General features: G+C 34.9%; 1 protein-coding gene across 3 annotated transcripts in view; it reads right to left on the bottom strand.

The window, feature by feature from the left end:
* Positions 1 to 11,389, bottom strand: part of SLC39A12 (solute carrier family 39 member 12) — a 33,885-nt gene extending 22,496 nt beyond the window's left edge. Inside the window, exons 1-6 of one of the 3 annotated variants that reach the window (XM_029961967.1) lie at positions 11,209 to 11,338; positions 9,980 to 10,098; positions 9,746 to 9,855; positions 5,519 to 5,800; positions 2,814 to 3,021; positions 1,210 to 1,412 (exon numbers count right to left, since the gene is read on the bottom strand). In XM_029961967.1, coding sequence (XP_029817827.1) covers positions 1,210 to 1,412; positions 2,814 to 3,021; positions 5,519 to 5,800; positions 9,746 to 9,835 — 783 coding nt within the window. In that variant the 5' untranslated portion in view covers positions 9,836 to 9,855; positions 9,980 to 10,098; positions 11,209 to 11,338. Of the gene's footprint in view, positions 1 to 1,209; positions 1,413 to 2,813; positions 3,022 to 5,518; positions 5,801 to 9,745; positions 10,099 to 11,208 lie in introns of all 3 variants that reach the window. The other 2 variants (XM_008930099.4, XM_018075925.3) reach the window with 2 other exon arrangements.
* Between the last annotated feature and the right edge of the window lie 7,993 nt (positions 11,390 to 19,382).

Genomic DNA, 19,382 nt, shown 5'->3' with positions numbered 1-19,382 from the left:
AATTATCTTCTCTCCAGATGTTTCTTAGTGATTTTTTTTTCATATATACAGAATACTTGGTTCTCAGTTGACTGTTCAGATAACTCCCCTAGATACTTATCTTTTGAGCTACAGTCAGTATCAGAAGTTCAAGAAATCAAACACTGAGGTTCATAAATTCTTCTATTACTGGAGAACAATTTTTCTTCTTTTACAGACAGTGTTACAACTGATTTCTGTCCTTCCTAGTTTAAAATTTATATGAAACATATTTAAAATGACCTTAATTTAAAGTTATTTTGAGACCCCATTAAAAGCCTCATCATGTGATCAGCATGATTCTTTTTTGTGGGCAGCAGGAAATAAAGAAATCTATTGATAGAGTATGCATTTCACATTCCATAAAATTACACAGATAAATATCTCTCTGAATGGCATTTAACCAGATGCAATTTGTCTCAGTTCCACATCATATAATGACCACACAGCAAAAGTCAATTGCACATCACTCATTCTCCTAAATGGAGACTAAACATTGTCACTGAGTTAATGTAAATTGTAAAAAATTGTAAAAAATAGAAATGTCTCCTTTGTAGTATATATTTCAAATGTATACATCAAAATATATACCATTTATTTTTAAATTCTTAGGATAAGGATAAATTCACCTGCACTGAGTCTTCAAAGTCCTCAAAGGGGATACTGGGTAGTAGCTAGGACTCTGTCTTACAGACTCTCTACTTTCTAAAGAAACCTTCTGGATTCCATAGACAGCTATTAAAAGAGTTTGGAAATGCCCAATCTTCAGTTTACAGAAGCCTTTGAAAAGCAACTTTCATAGAAATAATTTACTTTGTTTTCCTTAGTACAAAACAACCCTTCTTTCTACCAGGTCACTTAAGGGGGTCTAGAAACTCTATGACATAAGAGCACAAGAAATGTCTCATAACTGTGTGAAAACACTTCAGTCATATTACTACAGTCATCTGTAACTATTCTGTTAGCCCTTCCCAGCTACATTAATCACATGGTAAACATCCAGAAAGTTCTTTCCCCAATTAATATTTAAACAAATATAACTATATAAAAATATATTTCCATCAGTATCAACATGACTTTTTGAAACTAATACATTTTACCTCAGAAGTTATGTACTGTTTGCAAAACAATTTGAACTTTTGTCACTGAAATTCTGTGACCAACACTATAATAACAGAAAAACAAATTAACCTGGTCCCAATCTGTGTTCCTTTCACGATCTTCAAAATAGCCTTTCAGAGAGTCTCCTTTTGTATGGTTTCCTTTGAATGGACTATTTTTTCTTCCAGTATCTCTGATTGCCATACTGTAACGTCTTCTTTTGTGACTGTGGAATTGTCCATTTACAGTGCAGGTCTTTTTGGCTGTAAGCACATTTAGTAGTTGTTCTAGTTCTAGTAATTCATTAGAAAACAGATACGTTACCATGGGAAAACACACATTTAAAAGATAAAACCAAAAAAATTATTAAAATTTTGTTAGTTATAACATTTATTCTATTCCTCATTTAATACTCTTTTCTCAGTTTGGTACTGGAGGCAATTTATACTTAACAACTCTAGAAGTTCAAGACACCTAGATAGTCAGCCTTTCTTGTTTTACATGCCCCACTCAGATGTTTTGCCTATGACTGACTCAGAAGAAAACAGATGGGACTGAAAGGCAATTCATCTTTCATTTATTCATCAATCTCTTACAAAGTTATCTAGTTATTGCTAAAGAACTTCACTGTTCTTAAAATTTTCCTGTGTAAATGGAACTCCACACTAAGTCATCATGGCCTGGTATTCAGATCAGAAGACAGATCCTTCATAGGGTGTCCTGAAATCAATCTTCAGGACACTGTGCTGCTCTTGCATTTCAGAAGTGGAACACAGGACAGCAGATTTTCACTCTTCTTTGGTTAATCAAGAAGCATGCCTGCTCATAGCACTGAAATAGGAAGGAGGGAGTCAGGATCCCTAATCCAAACCTGAGATAATGCAGGGATGTACGCCATGACATAGTTTAAGTTCAAGGTGTGCTTCTGGTGATGAAATTCTTGGTTATTTGAGGGGGAGTACCTTATCCTATCTTACTTATCACCTTCCTTACCCCCTCATTTTTAAATAAAACCATAGTGATAGTTTCTGTAAACCTTAGTTTGTCCATTAGAAATGAAAGCAGCCCACAAACTGATTTCAAAGGAGCTTAGGCCAATGAGAATAAGAAAGTTTCTATGTGATAATCCTTTAATGTTGCTAATCAGAAAATATAAATGCTATACTCTTAACAGTAAATCTTACAAAAAGGCTTCTGATATGATGTTTGACTACTTTTTTTTTGGCTACTTAAGCAAACAGATCTGCATATCTACACTGAGGTGTGAGTTACTAAGACATCTAATCTGGTTACGGTACAAGAATTATCCCATCTATCCCTAAAAGAGTCCTGCAATGTATGAAGATCTGCATAAAGACTTAATGTAAAAGAAGTCCCAGTGAACTCTGCCCTCACAGCTAGATTGCCACCCTCAGAGCTCTCTTGGGTAGTTCAGACGGTGCTGTGCAATTCATTTATAAATTATTGTTGAATAAAATGTAATAATCTCAGTAGCAATTTGCTTTATACCTCTCTGACAATTATCAAAATAAGGAGTTTCTCTTCCAACCTTCTTTTTAAATTTAGAAGAGACTACTTAACAACTTTAAAATGAGGACCTAAAATGAAGTGCAAAACAGTCATTTAGGCACTTAAAGATAGTTTGCACAAAATCTGTCTTGCAAAAGGCAACTAGAGATTAATAAATAGCTTACCTGTCACTTGGAGCTCAGTGGTACTGTTTAGAGAACTGAAGATATATTTTATAAAGAATTCTGGGGAAGGCAAACTTGCTTTCCCCATGCAGACTCCCTGGAGAGCCAGAGTAATGATTAAAGCAGCCAGGCGTGGTAGAGTGTTTTCATCGGCACCATCTCTGTCCGTTATATCAGCATTTTTCTCCAGAGTGCTCACATCAACACACTGAAATCAGGAGAAAACAGCATGAAGACAGCCCTGGTCACCTTCATTTAAATAATCGGAGTGACAAAAGGAGAAACTGGGGAGAACATTTTCACAGACAGCCAGAGTAGAAAAAATTAAGATTGAAGTTGTAATTGACAACAGGTCAGTGAAACAAAGGACATTTTCATGAAAACAGACATAGAATTAAAAATCCTGAACTTTTATTCTGTGTCTAGTGGGGAAGAAATACAGTCCTTCATTCAGGTTATTTATGGTTAGTGTTATTTTCACTTAGTGTTATTTTCATGCCATTTCTATTATTCCAGTGTCCTCAATTACATCTACATCTACTTCCAGAAAGTGGCAGAAAAAGGAGGAATTTTCATTAAGGCACAGGAAATTGACTTAAATAATATAGATTTTAATTCTTCATCTTCTTCATCTTAAACTTCAGTGAGAATTCTCTAAATGTTTTTAGTTTCCTATATATTAAATGGAAACAATATTTTGTTATGGAGTAGTTATCTGGGGACAATATGGAAAGATATAATTTTGCAAATAAATAGTGACCAAAAAGGAACAATAGTGAGTGGTGTACAACCATGCGTGTGGATGTCTGCAGGTCTGTCTCCATTACCTGGAAACTCATCCCTGTTTTCTTCCATTTTTGCCTTTCTTCTTACTTTCTTTCTTACTTCACACATTAGGGTTTGAAAGAATACAAAAACAATACAACAAAGGCAAAAAATATTTCTTTCTAACTCATATTAACTAAACTAAAAAGACAACTAGATGAGCAAGTACAGCAGTCATTTATTTTATTCATACTCATCTCTCTGTCTGTAGGCCATAAACACTGCAGAGAGGATGTTGGCTGGCATTTCTTTTCCTGTTCATTCATTACACATCAAAATTTCCCCAACCCAACATTTAATCCCTCATTTCGAATAAGATATTAGGTGTTATGAATGAGAAGAGGATATTTTCTGTGAAAACAAAACACATAGTCACTAAAAATTCTTTTCTTCTATTACTACCTTGCATCATTGGTCCTTTTTCATAACTCAGGTGCTGTGATTCTAAGTATTATGCTATTATGTTTTGAGTACCTTTCATAAAAAAACCCTCTTTTCCCTCAGGTCAGTGAGTGGTGAAGTTTCAGTTACTGGACAGGCTTGAGAACTGATTATACTGCCAGCATAAGCAAACAGAATCCACAGTAAAGCACTTTCTGGGTTGTTATTCTATCCTGACATTCCAAATACACACTGATGCCTCTTTACAGTTGCTCAGATACCATTGGAGTTCTTGGAAATCAGCACGTTCACCAAGACTCAAAAACAAAAGTAGTGGTCAATGAATAATTTATGATGGGAAATGTTTACATAAAGAAGACAGAAAGAGGAACTGGAAGGCCTCGATATTCTGGACACAGCCAGCACTCCTACCCATCTTCTGTTTGTGCAGAAAACTCTACTACAGTATAATGTAAATTAAAATCAAATTACATGAAAAAGAAAAGGGCAAATTCAAGCTTTGCAGTATACAAATTTAACTTAACATTATGAACAGATCTAAGGGGCTGCAAACAGGAGGTCAATCTGCACTTCAGGAGTTATCTTAACAGACAAAAAGCTATTTTATTGCCCATTACAAGGAAAACATTTTTTCTTAGATTTTGAACTCTAAAATATTATTCTATTATTGTAGACGTAAGGAATAATACTTGAGGTAAGGAATAATAAACAGCAATAAGAAAACTCACTGCATGTTTCCTGACTCTAGTAAGGATGATCTTAGCTGAAAATACTCAGTATGCTTTTTTTTTTTTTTTCTAACTTTAAGCTTATCTGTATCAATCTTTCTACAAGGTATATCTGTGCTGGTAGATAATTAGTCACAAATGTATGTGTTCCAACTGAAGGAAACCATCATTTGGATAGATTCCTTATTCCATCCTGCTTTGGATGGACATGGAAGTGTAGAACCTGGCAAGGATTTCATCATAGCATAATGATTCGTTACTTCTCCTGTACAGCCAGATCAGTTGTGGAGCTATTCTGCTTTATACCATTTAAATACAATCACTGCTAGTGTATACATATGTGTATATATATATATATATACACACTATAAAATACTAAGAGATGAGAAAGTATTTTCTGTCCTTGGAGCCAAGTGCAAGATCTTGCATCTACACAGTTATGCTCTTTTCCATCTGCTTTAAGCTGGTCAACTGCATCTAAATTACCTATTGGGAATGGTCCCTGATATGCAGCATCTCCCTAACCATGTCTCAGCAGACCCTGTGGAAGTGCTAGGTAGTCAAAAGCAACTCAAGGAAAAGGTTAACATTAAACAGCATGTATAGCAAAACACCAGTGTTCAGCCTGTGCTCTCACACTGTTATTTATGGTTTTCTGGCAGACCATGATACTGACACAATGTCTGCACTAACATATAGGCATTATATCAGCAGTAAATATGAAGCTATATTTACTTATGTTTTCTTTACCTGGGTTTCAGAAGTTTTAAAATGTTGCCTTACTGCAGTTAAAATATCTTCAGTTTCATTCCGTGAAAAATAATAACAGTCTTCGTCATGTCTTAAGCTAAGCATACTCTGCAGGTAAAATTTATAATCCTTGTTATTCAAGCTGAGTTCTGGAGAACATACATCTCTGCGATGAAGAATGTAGTAGAGAAGAATAAGAGAAATTCTCTCAAATACTTCTTCACTGAGATGGTCTTCTAAATCTCCTCCAGCTACTAGCAACAAAGCATCTGGTTCAAGGCACTGTGGAGAAATAAAAATACATAGAAATTCAACTCAAGTAACACACTGTCAGGCATCTGCAAATACAATTAGGAAGGACAGAAGGAGAAATCAACTTTTATATTCAACTACACAGATGCAGGCTGATGGAATGGCAGGAAGAAGGTACAGGTAATTCATTGCAGTTCTGTGGCCGCAAGATCACACTCTGGTTTTTTGTCCAGTGCCACTTTTGTTTTTAAGAAATATCCCAGAGATGGGGCTTTGAGCAACCTGGTCCAGCGGAAGGTGCTCCTAGTCATGGCAGGGGGGTTTGAGGTCTCTTCCAACAGAAATCATTCTATGAGTCTACTCTGTGGGTCAATGATTTGATGATTTAAGACTCACTACAAATTAGGACTAACTCTGATCAATCATTGTAGAGATTAAAAGCCTTCCACTGGCTTCAAAAGATTATACTTCTTGTTATAAATATATTAGACAAGGGTTATTAGGTAAGGCTATTCATATTTTCATCTGTGCATTCTACGTCGTAAGATGAAAACCATAGTTAACTCAGGGTATGTAAACAGAAGTTACATCATATTTGATGCACTGTTGAAAGAATTAATTGACCCTGTAATCACACAGCTATTTTTATGTTTTTCTTAATTAATTCTGTTAACTGCAACAATGCAATACAGTGCAGAGAGCCAGCACAAGGTCTCAACACCATTTAGTCCTTCAAATACATTTCAAAAGGGACTGAGATTATGTACTCACCCTGTCCAGACTTTCTGTCTGAGCACAGTTTTTTTAATACATGTATATATACACATGTATATTTACATATGTCTACATAAACCTCATTTTTTTTATACAAAGACAGTTTCCAGAAACTTTTGCCAGCTCAAAACCAAGTTAGTCTTTAAAATTAGACAAGAAGACTAATAGAGGTCTATGTTAGGCTGTGAGAAATAAGATACTGAACTCCAGAATAAAGAATCTTCCTTGAAGAGATCCTGTAATTAATGTCATTCACTGTTTATCTGTTTTTTTCCAACAGACTCCTTTCCAAGGTGTGTCAGCTAATCTCAACCATTATGGTAGATTAGCCAAACTGTACATTTCAGGGAAGAAACTACAACATATGAAGGTACCATTGAAGGATCAACACTGCACTCTAATAAATTCATGCATACATACAGAGTCTAGTTTTTCAGAATAAATTGTTTGTGGCTACCAGCATGATATGTTGGTCAGTGTGGCTCACTCTATATGTTAGTTCATTTTTCTGCACTGAAGTTGGGTCAATGAAACACACAATGGTGTGTTCAGAATCCAGTGTTCCTTGGAGGGACTGAGAGAACTGCTACTTTTTAATATAAATAATTCTAACAAAAATTCTCAAAATACTGAGTCTAAAAAAAATCCCAAGAAAAACCCTGTGGATATTAATATCTAAATTAACTATTTATACTCATAAATTAACTAGATTGCAGTATACTCTGGTGTGTCCTGCTTACATTGCCTACCAAGGTCTGTAAGTCTAACTTTTTCGAACACACGTCTCTGAGAATTAGTATTTGGGCTAGGAGAAATATGGCTGTTCTGTTTTCTGTCCCAAAGACCTCAAGTTAGTCAACCAGCCTTTATGAACACTCAGTACAATAAGCACACTGCATGTAGTGGAAGATTTTCAAAGATTTCTGTAAGAATTCAAAATCCAGGGAGGGTAAATTGTAATCAATGAAGCCATTGTTTGCTCTTGCAAGGAAGATGACTAAAAAGAAAATTGCTAATTGGAAGGAAGCAGGTGCATTGTAAAAGATGCAGTTACTCCACAGTATATGCCTAGCCATGGAGAGTGACTCTTGAAGAGATATTAAGAGGATATAAATTGGTTCATCAATGGTTTGGTTTTGTTGTTTTTTTTCTGCTACTAATATTTTAAAGGAATAACATCTGCATGTCCTTGATTTAGAGATTCTTATTTGCTATAAAAGAGAAGCCCAGAACGTGGGCAGTGAACTCTGAGTTTCTTTTGTTTAAGGGGCCAGTTCAGAAAAAATTGTCTTACCAGTGCAAGAAATATGTAACTTCTGTGTGCTTAGGAAATAAAGAAGTGTCAGATGCCACTCAATAGCTGCCAGCTCCTGGCCAAAGAGTCTTGGGGCCAGTATGTAAAAACAAACCAAAAGAAGTCTGAAAAAAGTGTTAAAATTTCACCGCTTTTAAATGCCCATTAGAGACATCATTAAAAATAATAGTTAAAAAACTTTGAAAACAAAGTCGTAGTATAAACAGAATCCTGGATTTAGAAGAGAAAGTTGAATCTGAAATCAATTAGTGATTCCCAAAAAGTATGAGAAAAAAAATGCCAAGTTAAGGTGGGGCATTCTGTTTCAAATTTTGATGATCTTGAAGGATAGCACTTCTTGCAGAGTTTTTGCTGTCTTGGTTTACCAAACCTTGTTAAATCATCATGGAAGATTTAAGCACAGGGCCATGTGGGCTCCATGTGACTGAAGATGCCATGTCTCTCATGGATTTCCTATAGGCAACTGTGTTCCTGTGGCACTGGCACAGAAACACTGGCAGTACAGGATGTGTGCAGTGTTTCTGACTCAGCCAACACCGAGGAGCACTGGATATGGTGAAAGTCCTCAAATTCTTCCCACGGGAAATTTCCAAGATGAAGCCTAAAGAGAGCGGCCACACTGACCAAAGTAAGTCCCAGCTAAGTTTCCCTTAGTTTTCTTCTATCCAAGGTCATAGTGGGAGGACTCTCCACAAATACAGCACAAATACATATGGAAAAAATATGCCAAGCAAGAGAAGAAAAACAAAGAGAACAAAAAAAACCTAGAACCCTGTTTTGTGAAATTTAGGAGGAACCGTGTTTAACACATTCTCAACTTTTGATCTGAGTCTATATCTGATACATATCTGTTGCCCATATGTGCATAATCTCCTTCATAAAAAATATATATCCATTTAGGCATCTACGTTACTTATGTACAAAATTTTGCATTTGGGTTCATATGAGAAATGGGAGCATTTATTGAAAGGGTCAATTATGTAAGTAGCTGTCTACTGCACAGGATAAAAAGATCGCCAGTTCTTTGGCTTGGCAGATTGCCAAGAATAGTACCTCATGAAAGCCTTCACCTTTATGACCACCCTCATTATTGTGGTATAAAGTGAGACTCTGCTCTATGTAGGTCACTGAACAACGGTGCCAGAGCCAGAATAATGTCATTGAAAGCCAAGACCGACCAAGCCCTTTGTCGTCCTTTTCAGCGAATTGCCCACTTAGCACTGTGTCTGTCCTTTCTTCATTGAATCATGAATCAGTTCTGCAAATATTCTCAACTCAACTAGACAACCAATCCTTCTGTGAAACTGTACCCTGGACTATTTCCAGTTTTAATTTGGATTTGTAGATTCATTGTTCTGCCTTTGATTTTCCTTGACCTGAACTGCTTACCAAAACCCTCCTCTAAATCTTGAATGATTCAGTGAGGTGGCACATAAATCTGAGACAATCCTGTCTGGGTTTTATTTTTATGAAGTAAAAGCAAAAAAAAAAGCAGAACTGGTCCCCAGTGTTTACCTGTCTCTTTCCACGGTGGAAATCTTGTGCCTAAAATTCAAACTCATGCTTTATTGTTAGATCAGATTTAAGTAGAAAAATTTTGGTTGGAAAACAAACATTTAAAAACTTCTAAAGGAAAATTATTAGTGTTATGTGACTGAAGCTTGGCATTTTTAAGGAATGCATGCCATGTTTGGAATATCTCTTCATGAGCTTAAGCAATAAATAATAATTCAAAATTAAAAAAAGCAGGGACAATTTTTTTTTTCTGCAACAACAAGATTTTTACATGTTTAGGTTCTGTATTCAGGACAGTATCACTCTAATAAATAATGTTAGAACTCACTGACGATGCTGTAAAGATATCCTTCATTAATTGAAGCACTAACCATATTACAATCCTCTTGCATGCCATAAATCCGCTGTGGGCATTCAGCTCTCTCCAGCAACATTTTGACCAGTTCTCGTGAATGGTTCATGTGGAGCTCAGTGTTTTCAGCTGAAAGAACGCGTAAAACTTCCATCAGATAGCCTCTGCTGGGAGCATAGCTGCCATCCTGCCCATGCTCTTCCCCAGGCTGTCCTTCAGCAATGAGCACGCTGAATATGAAAGCAGAACATACCACCCCAAGAGCTGAAAGCTTGGTCAGAAAACACATCTCCTCTTCTTGCAGTCAGGGATCTGCACTGAATGTTGGATTGTTGTTTGCACTTCAGAGCTTAAACAGGAAACCTGAGGAATCTGAATGGTAAAGGGGAAAAAGAAACCCCAACCCCTTAATTAGTGTGAATGCAATATGTTTGAAAGGATTTATTAATTGGTCGGCTAAGCTGATTTGCAGTGACAAGCTGGTTTTGAACAACAGGGAGCCTGTAAGGGCTTTACAGCATGGAACAGCAGGAAACTAAGACAACCATGGCCTTAAAACTTCTGTAGAATTACCAACAAGAGGTCGTCTGAAAGTGCCCTTCCCTCCTCTTAAAAATAAAGTGTATTTCTTTCACTTTAGTGTTATGTTACTGTATTCACTAATAATTCCTTTTGGTAAGAACAGGAAAATACCATTGCTTTCACTTTCATTCCATTATGAAACAGGTTTCTAGTAGCAAAAATAGCTGTAAATAAATATTAGCAGTGTAATACTGATATGAATGTGCAGTAATTATGTTACATAGCAATGATAGAGAGCAGGTTATATTTTCAAAACACTTTACCAATGTTACTAAACTCCAGCTGTAGAGCACAAAACAAGAATGAACAGGACATACTTAAAAATTAGTCATGTTTTGTGATCAGATGAAAGAGTTAAACGCTGAGGTCTTAGTTTCACTCAAAGAACTCAGTGAGTAAACAAGACAAACACACCCCAAGCAACAAGTTTAACTTGTTAACTCTAGGTGCAAAAGACATTTTGTGCTATAAATCTGTCTTGTCACTATCCTTCCTAATAAACCACCACCTCTGCTTTAACACTAATCTATCTCAGTAGCTAATCACAAGAAAAATGAGTTTCACCTCTGTTTTCCACAGAGGTTTTGATTTTACTGATGGGCATATGCTGGCAGTGACATGCATACCCAGATAATAATGCACATGTGCTAAACAGCTACACATACATTCACTTCTTCTATCTGCAACATAAGACGTGTGTCTTATTTTTAAGGAACCCCTGCTAACAAAGTATTTAAAATGAAAAAGAACGACTGAATTCAAATAGGCATTCACTCAGATAAAGGCTAAATGTTAGGAAATCCTTTGGTCTTTAGATATATTTTACTGTTAGCAGTTAGGAATATGTATCCTTGTTACAAGGATGTTACAAGCTTTTATTTCTAAATGTTATTTTCTTACCTTCTGAAGGGAAAAAGAATGCTCGTGTATCTAGCTTTGTGGCCTTCTGAATCCTCAGAAGTATTTAGCTGCTGGAAGTCCAATGTTTTTAAAATTCCTTGATGGTGCTCTGGAAGTTGGAGAGGATTAGTTTATTGCTGCCTTGAAAAGTTTTCAGTTGCTATGGAGAGAGCTGCTCTTAAGGTAACAATGGAGGTGGATAGGAATTAGTACATGTTCTTCTTGGCAAGTTCTAAGCATCGCATTGTTGAAGGTATTTCACATATTTTAGTAGTTATCATTTTATGTAAACAGTATTTTAGCAGTGCGAGATGCATAAAATTATGAAAGAATGTATTTCATTACGGTGGATAATACATGCAAGCACTCAACTGTTCTCTACACTACTAAATTATCTGATCAAATCTACAACAACCCCAAATTTCTTTTTTTATTAAAATATTACTACTTTTCGAAAATGCGAGAACAGAATAGAATAGAAATCTTTTCAAGCACCTCCATAGAAAAATTATATTTTTTGTTTGCAAAACACTGCCTGTAGAGAACAGTCTCTTTCATCCCCACTTATTCTGTGCTGCATTTGCACTAACTAAAAAACTGGGATAGCTCAGACTGCGGTGAAAAAAAATTTCTTTCACCCACTCAGATTTTCCAGAGGGATGCTGTTGGCATTTAGCTCACCATGCCATTACAATATCATTGCGCTGGAAGTCAGTGAAAACTGTCACGGCTGACAGATTTCCCCAATGACAGGTACACCAGTCATAGCATTCTCCCACCTTCCAAACCTTCAGTGATATTATGAAGGACTATCAGCTCAGCTGGCTCAACAAATCCTGTGAAGCAGAAAGCCTGTAGTAATAGAAACACCATAATTCTCTTTAAATCTAGATTGACAAAAAAATCCTGGGTCCTAAACTGTATGTAATATCTCCTATAAGGTGGTGAACTCAAAGGGAACAGCCTGAGAACTGACAATGGATACTGACTATAAAAAATTAAACTGTTAACACCAGCTTGAAGGAAGAGAAAAATGTAAAGAAATGTTCTCAAAAATACAAAGTACAACTGCATAGAAGTATGCACAAATTCTTGTGTGACCAAGGTTGAATATTTTAAAAATAAGTCCTATGATTATTCTTTTATTTTACTTCATAAATTACAAACTATATTTATCAAACTAACATTACTAAATATGCAACTTTATGTAAATGAGAATTACAGAATTTTTTATATAAAAATTTATTTTTATATGAAAGACTGAAAAGAAGAAACACATGATAGTATGCATGTTCCCTGGCTATTAAATAATATGCTCTATCAAAAAAAGCTAACCAGATCCAGATTTGTTCCACTAATAAAAATAATTCCTGAGATAATGGAGGAATAGCTTCCAGCATTTAATTCTGGGGATTGCTCAATCTCCAAATAAACATAAAATAGGTTTATCTGTATATAATTTGGTGGTTTGTATATAATTAGAAATTGAAACTAAGAATTCATTCCATCCAATTAAAGTGTACAAACAGTGGGAGAGTTGTTTCAGTTTACTGAGAGAAGCTAACATTTAAAAACACATTTGATGATTTATAGCTATTGAAAGCTGCTGAGAGATTTACATAATAATAATGGCTACAACTTTAACATTTGTATTACAGACTGATGGTAAAAAAAGAAAACATTCAGTACATTAAAATGTAACAGATAATATTTGATACATGCTATTACAGCTGATTCAAAGGAGAAAGGAGAATTCACTTCCCTTTTTATGACTAAGTGTTGCAAGCCTTCTCTGGCTTGGAAATGAATTTCTCAGTGGTGGCGAAATCACTGATGGTGACTCAAGGCTCAGCTTCCGCTTTTACCCTTGACACTGTGATTTCAGTCATGCCATTGTCATCAAAGGATTATTCTGTCTACACAGCACTTGGATTACTACTTTTGAAGTAATTGCTGGCATCAATCGCTAAGTCCTTTTTTCAAACCCTTCAGTAGCAGCATTATTTCCCTACCAGCTACCCATCCTGAAGCTGTGCCAACTGATAAAGTGGGACAGCAATAATGACTGAGCTGTGTAGTTAGATGCCCCTTAGAAGTTTGCTAAGATACACACACAGAAAGAAATCACTGGTACAGTTTAATGTCTTAAAACCTCCCAAAGAACCTATCACTATTAATGTTGTCTTGTGTTACAAGACTTTACCGTTTTGGCTCAAATTTTATTGCATGTCTTTTGCTGAATTTTAATAAAGGGGAAAAAAAGTTCATGCACAATGCTCATAAACTAAGCCAGAGACCCTCTATTTAGTGTAGAATGATAACATGCTTGTAAGAAAGAACTTTAAAAGGAACTTGAGAGTTGGGGTAACTCAAATTCAATAGCTTACCATTCTAACACGACAACAGACTCTACATGGTAAAACCAGAGTTATGACAAACTTCCTGATTAAATAAGCAACTTAAACATTTTTTTTTAAATTATTCCATTCCATTATTTATTATTGGATTCTACACTACACAAGGTACTTAAGTACCTTAGCATGATCAAGCAAGGATCTGAGCTCAAGAATTTGTAGAGATAATATTTTTTAATTAGTTTGAACAGTTACCATGGTAGGGTACTTGCAAGAGAGTAACTAGTGTTGTTGACAGACATATGTCCCAGTTAAAATATGTAACAGAAGAAATAAGATAAAGAGTGATAAAAATGGTAACTTCATAAAACTCTTATTTTTATTTCACAATTGGATTCATGATCCCAAACAACTGCATATGAGATTTTATCCACGTACAGATACAATTGTTTGTATTTAGAAAGCTCATATAGTATCCTAACTTCCATTCTCAGTGAAAAGGAATGAAGGGAATTTTCAAATGGCATAAGTAGATGTAGAGCATGCAGCAAGCCCTCTTTGGTAATAGGATTTTTATTTAGTTAGTTTTAAGTGAACCAGTAAGACTTACTGCAGCTTATCTTGTTTCTCCCATCCTTGCACCTGCTGCAAGAACAAAAGCAAGTTGCTCCTTCACAAATGCCATGGATAACTCCACTCTGCAATTTTCTGGGTTTCAAAGGATTGGTGAATAAATTATGTAGGAACAGAAAGCCTCTTTAGAGAACTCACTCTGAGATGACAAGGACATTCCCATGAGCTCTACCAACATGACAAATGTCTTAATTTTATTTGCACAGTAGAATGGGAGTGGATATAGGCATAATTTTAGCAAGACCCCTGTTGAACTTCATATCATACTGAGAAATGCAGCTATATAACTCTTATTCCTTCAATAGTGTGTAACTCTTTTTGATGAACTAAGCAAATGCCTTTTTTACTTTTTACTAATCGCAGCAATTACGGCAAATACAAGAGAATCCTCTGGTACTGCAGATTTCCTCCATGTTATTAATGTGATGTGTGCACATTGTATAATTACAGCCATAGGCAGCATATTGACATATGAAAGAACTACATTTTGCGTGTAATTTGTGTAGAATTTCAATATATAAAGCATCTATGCCAATGAATCAATGCCAGAGCACTGTAATAAAAAATGTCAGTACTTTAAAATTACCAGTCAATTAAGCTTCTTTGGCATCACATGTCAATCCAACAATATTGCATATATTAAGGTTGCCAATGAATTAAAATAAATAAATGCTATTTAAATTATCTGAATTACATATATTAACATAGAGTTATATATATTAATATATGTGCCTGGAACTAGTCTTGTTTTATTTAAGGATTGCAAAATTCACCTGTTATTAGAAAGTTTTTCTTAGACTTGGAAATCTAGTTACATTAAAATAGAACAGAAAGAAGCCATAGATTACTTCCACTCTAGGCCAGCAAAGCCCTTATATTTTATAAAATATACCTCCAGAAGTGCCTTCTCACATATTACAGAATTAAGGTGATATTTATTGTCCTAAAATACTACTCTCATGAAAACTGAGTTTTTAAATTAAATTAAAGTGTTCATTTATATGGAAAGTGTAATCTAAAACTTCATTAATTGCCTCCATCTTAGTACAGACTTCTCCCTCACACAATATCTCTGTTGCTCACAATCTGGCTAAATTTAAAACAAACAAACAAACAAAAAAACCCAAAAAACATTGAGATGTAAAGGTAACTATCAAGACTATTCAATGATAACAATTATGATCAAGAACCTGAACACAATGAGAGATAGTAGTATCTTGGGCAAGAAAAAGAGGGGTTTTCATAAGGATGGATATGTTGTTGCTCATTTTTAAGTTTAAGAACACATGGGAAAAAAATGCTCTTGTGATCATCCTTAGAAACTTTATCAGTCTAACTTTATTGAAGGTATCTAAACATCAAAGTACAACCACCAAACTATCTAAGTCAGCTTCAGTTATCTCACCTCCCCTTATACTAAACAGATGCAGAAATCAGCTAACAAGCTTTTCACTGCCTATTGTGTTGTTTTGTCCTGGACTGTTATCAGAATATTATCATGTATACTTTTTTCCTGCTCCTTTAGGTTTCCAAAGAAACTGGGCTAAAAAACCAAGTTGATCTTTCAAGCAGTGTCTTATCCAGTCCAAAGCATTTACAGTCCAATTACGCGTGTTGAACTATTAATTTAAATATCTCAAATGAAATATTAGTATGTAGTAGAAATGTAGTATTACTGTATAGAACACCAAGTGATATTTTAATGGGAAAAAATAGGTTTTAAAATTGAAAAATAACCTTTGACAGTTATACTGTTCACCTTGCGGGAAACTGGCATGTATTGTATGTCGCATCTTCAGCCATTGACTTCTGACCCCAAAATATTGATTTGTTCCTTTCCTGCTGATACTCATCAACTTATGCTTGAAAAGCACTCAAATGTTCTTTATGTAATCTGCATGTTTTTTTCCTTTATGTAAATATTCATAAAATATTTATAAATAATTTTTACTATTAGAGAAATTGAGATAACAAGTGTTTACTCACATTACTTTTTGTTTTTCAAACTAAGACTCAGTGTTCAGTTGTTCTAAAGAAATTCTCACAATTGGGGGAAGGCATTGCAGGCAAACATCTGTTGCCTGAGAGAAGACTGATATTTGTCAAGATCTACTAGTCTACCTAAAAAACAAAAGAAAAATATAAGTTTCTGGGTCATGAATACAAGCCAGGATGAGGGGAGGGAAGACAGTTTCTTTCTTTCTCTTTGTCTTAAATTCAGGAAGTTTGTAGTTGGAACCAATACTATAAAGAACTTACAAAATAGTTGAGTGACTAAATAGGCCTCAAGTAAAAGATGTTGAAGAAATAAAGGTGAAAAGAAAAAAAAAAGGAAAATCCTAAAATGAAAGGACAATGAAAGAAAACAATTTCGCCAAATACAAACTTCATTGCATTACAGTGACCTTAGTTTTCACCTTTATTAAAATAGCAGATCAAATACTGTCTCCCTAGTGTAACCCTGTATTATATCCATTGTTCAAAGGTTTGGTAACAAGAGTAGTAAGGCAGAAGTTTGTTATAATGTTCATATTTTATGAAAGAAGCTTTTTTCTCTCTATATAACCTAAGTAGTTAAGCTAAATACCAGAATTCTCAATAAATGCACATATGTAACATTTATATTCTAAATTACATGCTTTCTTTTTTCCTAGCCTATAAGAAACATACAAAATCTCAACTATTATTTTAACTTTGCAAATACAGTTTGAGTTAACACACCATATATTCTTGTAACATTGTTCTATTCAATTTAGGATAAAATTCTTATTTTATCATCAAGACACATTGTTCATTCCGCTCTGTGTTGGCCAAAGAATTCTTTGTATCCTGGTTAGTAGAACAGAATTGTTATATTTTAATAATACTTCAATTAATTTAGCATGTCTTTGTTTTTGATTGTGTGATTTTTTGTTTCAGTTGTGGAAGGTTCAGTATGTATTATACCAAGAAGCACCAGAATAACACATCGTACTGAGGGGAGATATTGGTGTCTTCGCTGGTTCTTCTCCTGTAAGTGAACATTTAAAGCAGTTTAGGAAGTGTATATAAGACCTTCTCATGATGGGCAACAATAGTGCTTATATTAGCAGTTTATTATGTCTGCATGTTCTCGGTACACAAACATATATAAGAGGAGTATGAAATAAATCCAAAGAATATGAAAAATAATCAAAAAACCCTAGGTCTAATTCAATATGATTATTCTGTCAACATAGCAGGTTTTTCTCCACTTACTAAATTCACCTGATGAGCATGTGCCATTATAACCATAAACATTATTAGCCGTGAAGTATTTTTAAAATAATATTCAAATGTTCATATCTGTCCTCAAGATATTTGGCCATGTGCATGCAGCAATTACATTTTCCTCTTTTACGATTGCACAACCTACTTCACTCCCTGTGGTGACTGATGAATGCAGGTCTTAATCCTCCATTATTTCCTGTCTTAGAAACCCTTATCACCCTGCAATGTATGATTGTTATGTACTGTTACATTTCACAGCATATTTAAAACTCCAAGTCTCTAATTCTTTCTGCTTGAATACCTGAATATCGCCTGTAATCTCTTGACCCAATGTCATCTGCTAACTTCATGCCAAAAAAGAAATTAAGAAAGTATAAGAAAACTCTAAAGATTTGAATCCTGGGAGATCACACTAGCAATCTCATGGCAGGCCAATCAATGCCTTTTCAAAGCAATCTACAACCTTCTAGATTTTTACCACTCCAAATAGTAACAGACTTATTATAGTGAAGGCCTGGTATATCTGATCCTGGCATTTGCTTTGTACAGAAGATCAGTCATTTAAAAAGAAACCAAAAATTTAGCTTCCTACTAGTTTATTAGTTAGTCCCTCTTTATCAGCTTTTGAATGGAAACAATTGCTTATTTTATAGCCAAAAACATTTGCTTTCATAAAAACAAAAATTAGCAAAATATTGAATTAGTCTTATCTATTTGTGTAGATACAATAATAAATTACGATATTGAAATTATTCAAATATTGAATATTGAAAATATTGAACACATTGAAAATAAAACCAATAGAGATGTAGATTATAAGAAAAGCTTTATTTAACATGCAGATATACTATGTCAAAGCACTTGGCAGTAGTAACACTTTCTCAGATCTTTTTCAATCTTTTTTATTGTATTCAGACTGTTTCTAGGTAAGTAAATTTGTTCTGGCAAATTCAGCTGGAAGCTATCAAAAATATATACATAACCAGCCAAGTCTGAAATTGATGTTTGCTCCAATACAAAACAGAGGCACAGAGTAAGTGGGCTAATTATAAAGACAGTTATTCCCATTAGACAGCTGTTTCTTAAGAACTAAAAAGCTGTTAATGCCCTTCAACTATTGAAGTTAACAGCACTGGTATAACCGGGGCTTTATCCCATTCTGGTCTTTTCTGGTTTCTAGTTCTTATAGCCAAGTTAGATGCTCACTGACTGTACTTAAAAAATCACATCGATGGCATCACTTAAGTTCAGTGTGAACACAGAACATCATGGAGGGGTGCAAGTTGGAAAGCAGATTTCAGGCATGGACCTTGAACTCCTCTCCTTTGTTAAACATCTCAAAATCCTCATCTTATTGCCTGAATATTTTCTGAAATCTCTATAAAACGACTGAAGCTACAGTACAGTTTTTTGCATTAAGGCTGTTCTTGTATCACAAATAATAATGGGGAACTCGCTTCACTTACTAGTGAAGACACACATAGGGATCCTGGCCATGATGACAAGGAGTGGGAATAAATAAATAAATAGTGGTAATGCAGAGACATTTTGGAACTAATACAGAATGATGCATTTCAGGGATGAATCCCATCCCTGTTGGGCATCAGAACAGAACATTCTCTAAAGCAGCTGGTAGTGGGACCAGTGGGACCTGAATTTCATCAATCATGGAAAGCCTGGTAATACTCAGCTGCAAATGATCAAGCACAAATCTCACTCATTGTGATGTTGGTTGGTATTTTAAGCTTTAATTACCAATTTTGAACTGTTACCACCCAGACAATCTACGACTAATCAGCGCCTGTAAGCTCCCACACACTGTTCCAAGAACTGCTTGTCTGAATTTTCTATTTAGTTCTAATTATAACATCCTATATAGGAAACAGTAACAGTCTATATTAAAGTTGTCTTTTCATCAAACAGCAGTTGAAGATTTAA

The sequence above is a fragment of the Manacus vitellinus genome, unplaced genomic scaffold (genome assembly GCF_001715985.3).
Source record: "Manacus vitellinus isolate BGI_N305 unplaced genomic scaffold, ASM171598v3 scaffold_3_pilon, whole genome shotgun sequence".
Classification (NCBI taxonomy): Eukaryota; Metazoa; Chordata; class Aves; order Passeriformes; family Pipridae; genus Manacus; species Manacus vitellinus.
This window is presented reverse-complemented; position numbering and strand designations above follow the sequence as displayed.